Here is a 6,000-nt window from a genome sequence, read left to right as displayed (position 1 = left end):
TTGAAGAAAAAGCACCCCTTATCAATGAAACCTGTTCTGATCCAGGGACCATGATTAGTACTATATATATCTGTAAGGAGACAGTACTTTTATGTTCTCTTATAAGTAATTAATCTCTTGTAATTTGCTTAGCCCTTGTGATTGAAACATTTTATCACCCCCCCCCCCCCCTCCCCCGACTTGTTGCTAATACAGCCACCCCATCCCCCTCCCCTACAAAAAAAGTCCAGTGTTCCTTGGGGAGAACATGTTAAAAAATATGTAACAGACAAACAGATATCTAAATGTGATCAGAAAATCTTACTTGAGACTTTATCTCAATGGAGGTAAAATAATAAAAAGAGAGGACCTTCTTGTACAATTGATTACCAGCTACTACCGATGTGCTTTCTCAGAAAGCTCTCTTAATCACATAAATAATCCTCTCACTCTCAGATTGATACCACATCTATAAATGGAAGTAAGACATCGCTATTGACTAGACTTACAACACAGAGGGCAGGGATAAAAACAGAACTCGCTCACAAACACATACAATCACATGCACACCCTCACAATCACACACACACCCTCTCACACACACTAAAGAGACAAAATTTGCACAATTTTTCATCAGTTCCTGCACTTGCTTGTTGTTATAACACAATATTAACACACATGATAAAATCTTAACACACACACACACACACACAAACCTTCAGTCAGGAGGAGATTACTCTTCTTGTAATGGCCCTTTGAAATTTGAATGATGTGGAATATATTCTTATCTGTCCTATCTCTGACTCAGGTTCACAGAACCCAGTCATTGATGAAATGCAATTTACAAATAGTATAAAGTACTTATATCTCAAGAGACAATTTTAAAAATCTGAATTTACAACATTACAGAATTGTTCGACATTAATTCCATCAACATTAGCCCTTCATTCTTAGAGCCCATATACATCATGAACATACATAATGACTCTATCTTCCAGTTATTCCTACTGCAAAATTATTTGGTTCTAAATATATCTTTGTCAATATTCCTAATGACTTGTGTACTGTTTACAAATATCAGAAGTCCCTATGAGATCAAACAGTAATGACTTAATTAGATATACACCTGTCTTTTGAGGACTGCCTTTTCACAAATATGTCCCCTCCATCTTGAACTTGTTTTCTCTCCTAGAGGACTAACTCTGTTTTTATCACCAAGCACCAGGTCCTCAAGAAATAGAAAGAGCCAGGAGACTGGAGTATGATACAGACTACACAATGATGTACTAAGACTGGTAGAGTAAGTAACTTTTAAGTGGGTTTGGTAACGGTAGTCTAGGAATTTCGTGTAGTCTATTTTTACCCAGTTGATGCCTGATGATTCTCCGACAGATGTCCATCAAGGGCAGGGGCTCCGCTGAAGATAAATAAGACATCATTACCATACAATGTTTATAAGTGAAAAATTATCTTAAAGCTTTAAGAGGCACATTCTAAGATATTAGCATAAATGTGTATCTTTAAATTACATGTATTATTACAATAATGGAAATGTCATTGTATTTCATTAGCTATGTTAATTCATGAAAAAAAAAAATTCACATAAGGGTTGAAGAGTACTTACGATCCAGCCCGCCTATGTATTTCATTGTTATTTCACAATGCCCCCACACCGCACTGACAATTGGATAGAGTTTTCTCCCTTTCAGTCCTCTGAAGGCCACGCCTAGGTACTGTCCGTCCACCACAAAACTGAGTGTGCCCTCATCCATATCCAATACAACCAAGAAACTGTCCGGGACAACAAAGTTCTCGTCCGAATTCAGACTAGGATATGTCACACCAGGATTATTTTTAACGTCATGGTAAAGTTTATTTCTTCCCAGATCCCATCCCCAAGATTCACAATTACTGCCTACAAGAGACTGATAACCCACACAATGTAAGGGGGCGTCACTGGTAGCTACCCCCACCACAGCGTGGGTGCCGCGCTGCCTAGTACTCCATATGATTTCCCACACATGTAGTCCTCGTGTATAACCCACTTTCCCCCGAATGCAGTCTGTACTTTGAGCAACTGGATGACGGTGAAATGTCAACTTATCATCATCTTTCACAAATATATTTAATGATCTATCGTCTGCGTTCCAGGAATGGTTCACTTGTGACTCCTTATTCGGGGACGGCATGTCAAGAAGCATGTCTAGTCGGCTTGGCTTCTGATAGTCCGGATTGTACACCATGTCACCTTTATACAGGGCCTTGTACGACGATTCTCGAGCTGTCACGGTTTTTATGCCACCAGACACTTTCTGCCCCATGCTCATTTCTTGACAATGATATTGGGGCAGGCTCTACCAATGAAAAAATGTGTTGACTAAAATTGAATGTATTTCAATTGGGCTTTTTCTGATTAGATCATTTGCAAATTTAGTCTGTCACAATTTGTAAGCAAGGGTTTATCTTAAAACATAGTCTTAGCGAGAGTTCTGTAAAGCTGTCTTTGTTTAATCTTCCTGCTTTTACTTCTGTTCAACCTGAAATGAAAATCACTTGAAATTTTTAGTAAAGCTTAATCTAATAATTGAAGTTGTATGGAAATTCTCTAAACAAAACAGTGTATGCGTTTATTTTTCACATGTATTTACAAAATAATTTTGTCATTAGCATTAGGAGTAGCAGTCAATATTTATTACATGTGAATGTATGTGTATTTATTACATGTGAATTACACGTGTATGTATTTGTATAAAAATATTTTAAATAGTTACTTTGAAACTAAACAAAACACAAAATAAGGAAAAGTGAGATCAAGGTCACTGGGAAGGTCAAGGTCAGAAAATCATTCCACATTTGAATAGCTTTAACCAATATGTATTAGTGTAGGTACTTTTGTTAACATCTCAATTTCTTTGAAACTGAGCTATATGCAAAGTGTGACAGATGGACAAACTGAAGGATAGATGACAGATTTGTCAACCTGCTGAAACAATTAGCAGTCTTGGATTTGCAAGCCGGATTTCTTCCAATACTGTCTCCCAATACATCTTATGATCTGATCCTTTTCCTTAGTTCTATGTAATAGCATTCCTTGTACAGAGATACATATTTAACAGCGATTCAGATTGGACAAACAACAGAGGGCCTAAATGTAAAAAAAAGTAAAAAGCTAAACACTGACTCTTCATTTCTTATTTTCAACTTAAGAAACTTTCTAGTTGTGTTCTTTTGCTAGACATTTAAACAATGCTGAACTCACATACATTTCCATAAATTCTTAATCTCATGAATATTTCTCAAGTTTCAACATTGTAAATCAGTAATCATGGTAATGTCTATTGTTTTTCTTTAATGCAAACATCTCAAGTCATAATGTTTTTCTCTTTGTAATAGTGCTAAATCTAGGCTACTCCATATTTTTCCCTGTCATGAATTTGATTTCTGTGCATGAAATCACCCTTTAAAGAAGATTTTGCTGTCTCTACTCCATGACATTATTTTTTTCTTGACTATCATGATGCAATGTTATGTATGTTTGATTTTGATCGCTTGAAAGCGTATTGAAAGCTAACAAATTCTTCCTTACGAAACCAATCAAGATCTTGTATTTTGACGAATCAAGAAGAACACAGTTGCAGTAAAACACGCTTATAGCAAACACTCTTATAATGAGTTGATGTTTATAGTGAAGTGAATTCCATTTCCCTTGACTTTAAAATATACTTAAATTTAACAGATCCAACAAATTATACTGAAACAAAATCATCTGTGTCACTTCGTTATAAACATGTTTTACTGTATTTTCTTATGGCTGGTAAACATGAAAAACCATTTGCCACTCTCTCCAACAAATGAAATTCTGATAGGCAATCTTCTGAGTTGACTCTTATTAGGCCATGTTTAAATTTTTATCGGCCATTTGCCAATCTGTATCAATGAATTCACTTCCTCCTGTGCTCAGACACCTCAATTTTGTGTTGAACAAAACTTTGAACAGTTTCATATCATAATCAAACAAATGAAAAGACAGTTGACAAATCTACCACAAATTTCCTTGAAGTTTTAAATGATAAAAAATATTGCTTCACTGAATGATGAGACTATTTAGTATATTAAAAAAGATTTTAAAAAATTGGTAACTGTTTAACATAAATAAATAAATAAACTACAGTAAAATCACTGATTTCTTTAAGAAATAAGGTATCATTTTAAAACATCTATCGGGCTATAAATACGGGTTGGTCACGAGATCAAATTCCATAAAGCCCGAAGGGCTTTATGGTAAATTTGATCTCGTACCAACCCGTATTTATAGCCCGATAGATGTTTTAAAATGATGGTATCATTTTAAAATGAATGTCCCTCCATCGACAAATGATGTCAAAACTAAATGTTTAAACAATCATGTAATATGATAGCACACACACACAAAAAATGATACAACTGATATTTATTGTGTAAAGTTCCCTAACCTGACTGAACTCTTCTTTTTCTTTGTGTTATACAATTCTACAACGAATTGTCAGTGTGTCTATTTTTTTAACTTTGTTATGTGATAATCCCCTGACTCCCTTACAGCATACAGACAAAAGTACCGTTACAAATCTCCCCTTTGTCTGCCACATCTCTTTGTCATCAGCTGTTCAAGCACGAATTTTACCGTCGATCGATTAATAATGTTAGTTACTATATCCATAAAAATTACAAAAATATTCCACTTAATAAGTCAGAAAGTCTAAAACTGGTATCAAGTATTCTTATAAATTGTATTACATTGTTTGTCGATCTTAACTACACAAACGTGCTATTATACATAAACACCCGCACTTTCCGCTATACACGGGTGTCTCAAAATTCACTGCAGTTTTCGGGCGATCGTAAACTTACCGTTAATTTCTTGTGCTGTTTTCTGATAGATGATATATCTAGCATATTACTTATGAATGTGAGATCTTAATTGCCAATTCGGGGGTCCATACATGCTTTATTTTCATTGCCACTTTTGTGAATCACAGCAGGCAATGATCAACATGGCTGCCAAGCTAGTAATGATCACGTGACCTAATTTTTCGTGACATCACAAATGTAGGTTACCTGTGGGAACATCTCATAATAGAAATAAAGGCGAGAAAAGTGAAGGTATTTATGTCACTTTGAATTGATTAAAAAATTGTGAACATTTATTCATAGGTTGATTATTTTTAAACTTCCTAAAAGAATATATTTTTTGTCACTTTTTGTGGAAAATGAAAATACATTTTAAATATAATTACCCCCCCCGCAATAATTTTTGCCAATATACATTTTTATACTATAGAGAATAGAGCTTATTTAACGTCTCGGGATCTTTTCTTTTAGCAACTGTTATCCCCCCTTTTCAAAAAGAAAATTTCTTTCCTGTCAAACGGGCATGTCAAATGCAGGATAACATGAATAAAGAAAACCATTGTGAAGTATATATAACTATATTTTGTAATCTTGTCAAGCCGGATAGTTCATGCCATAACAATAGTATTATTGAATTTTTACACGAAAGTTTTAAATTGTGTCAGTTCAAAAGAAAAAAGAGTAAAGTACACCTATCTACATGAGGCAGAAGTGGATTTCTGTATATCCTTTAGCACCGACTCTTGCTGCCTCTTGTAATGTATCAGACATATTTTATGTGTTCAGATATATATATATATATATATATATATATATATATATATATATATATATATATATATATATATATATATATATATATATATATATATATATATAGCATTAATAATAATAATAATGCACATGTTTGCAAATTAAGTTGTATCAAGTAAAAATGCAGATATACGTATATTTTAAATTAAAACAACCTATGCCTACATATGAAACTTAAAAATATCACCAATATATGGAAGAATTGCTCTTCATTATATGTTGTATTCTATTTGTTACTTTATCTGTAATTAAACCCCTAAATTCCCTTCCCTATCCACAAAATTTCATGACAAGCAAAGGCAAAAACCAAAAAAAAAAAAC

At 33.9% G+C, this 6,000-nt stretch overlaps 1 protein-coding gene across 1 annotated transcript; it reads right to left on the bottom strand.

Annotated features, from left to right (window-relative positions):
• Positions 1-211: 211 nt before the first annotated feature.
• Positions 212-5,027, bottom strand: LOC133205844 (SPRY domain-containing SOCS box protein 1-like). The gene is made up of 3 exons (XM_061341730.1): positions 4,867-5,027; positions 1,604-2,516; positions 212-1,396 (listed from the first exon to the last, which is right to left on the bottom strand). Exons 2-3 carry the CDS (start codon positions 2,304-2,306, stop codon positions 1,266-1,268), a joined length of 834 nt encoding a protein of 277 aa, XP_061197714.1. The 5' UTR covers positions 2,307-2,516; positions 4,867-5,027; the 3' UTR covers positions 212-1,265.
• Between the last annotated feature and the right edge of the window lie 973 nt (positions 5,028-6,000).

The sequence above is a fragment of the Saccostrea echinata genome, unplaced genomic scaffold (assembly GCF_033153115.1).
Source record: "Saccostrea echinata isolate AGI-Se365-2 ecotype Australia unplaced genomic scaffold, CSIRO_AGI_Sech_v1 ptg000054l, whole genome shotgun sequence".
Lineage (NCBI taxonomy): Eukaryota > Metazoa > Mollusca > Bivalvia > Ostreida > Ostreidae > Saccostrea > Saccostrea echinata.
The sequence above is the reverse complement of the archived record's forward strand: the minus strand, read 5'-3'. Positions and strand labels throughout refer to the sequence as shown.

Bases quoted from the DNA above. Each gene is read 5' to 3' on its own strand.
- LOC133205844 (XM_061341730.1), bottom strand. From the start codon at position 2,306: ATGAGCATGGGGCAGAAAGTGTCTGGTGGCATAAAAACCGTGACAGCT. The intron at 1,397-1,603 runs GTAAGTACTCTT...ATTTATCTTCAG, and splicing joins ATACATAGGCGGGCTGGATC to CGGAGCCCCTGCCCTTGATG.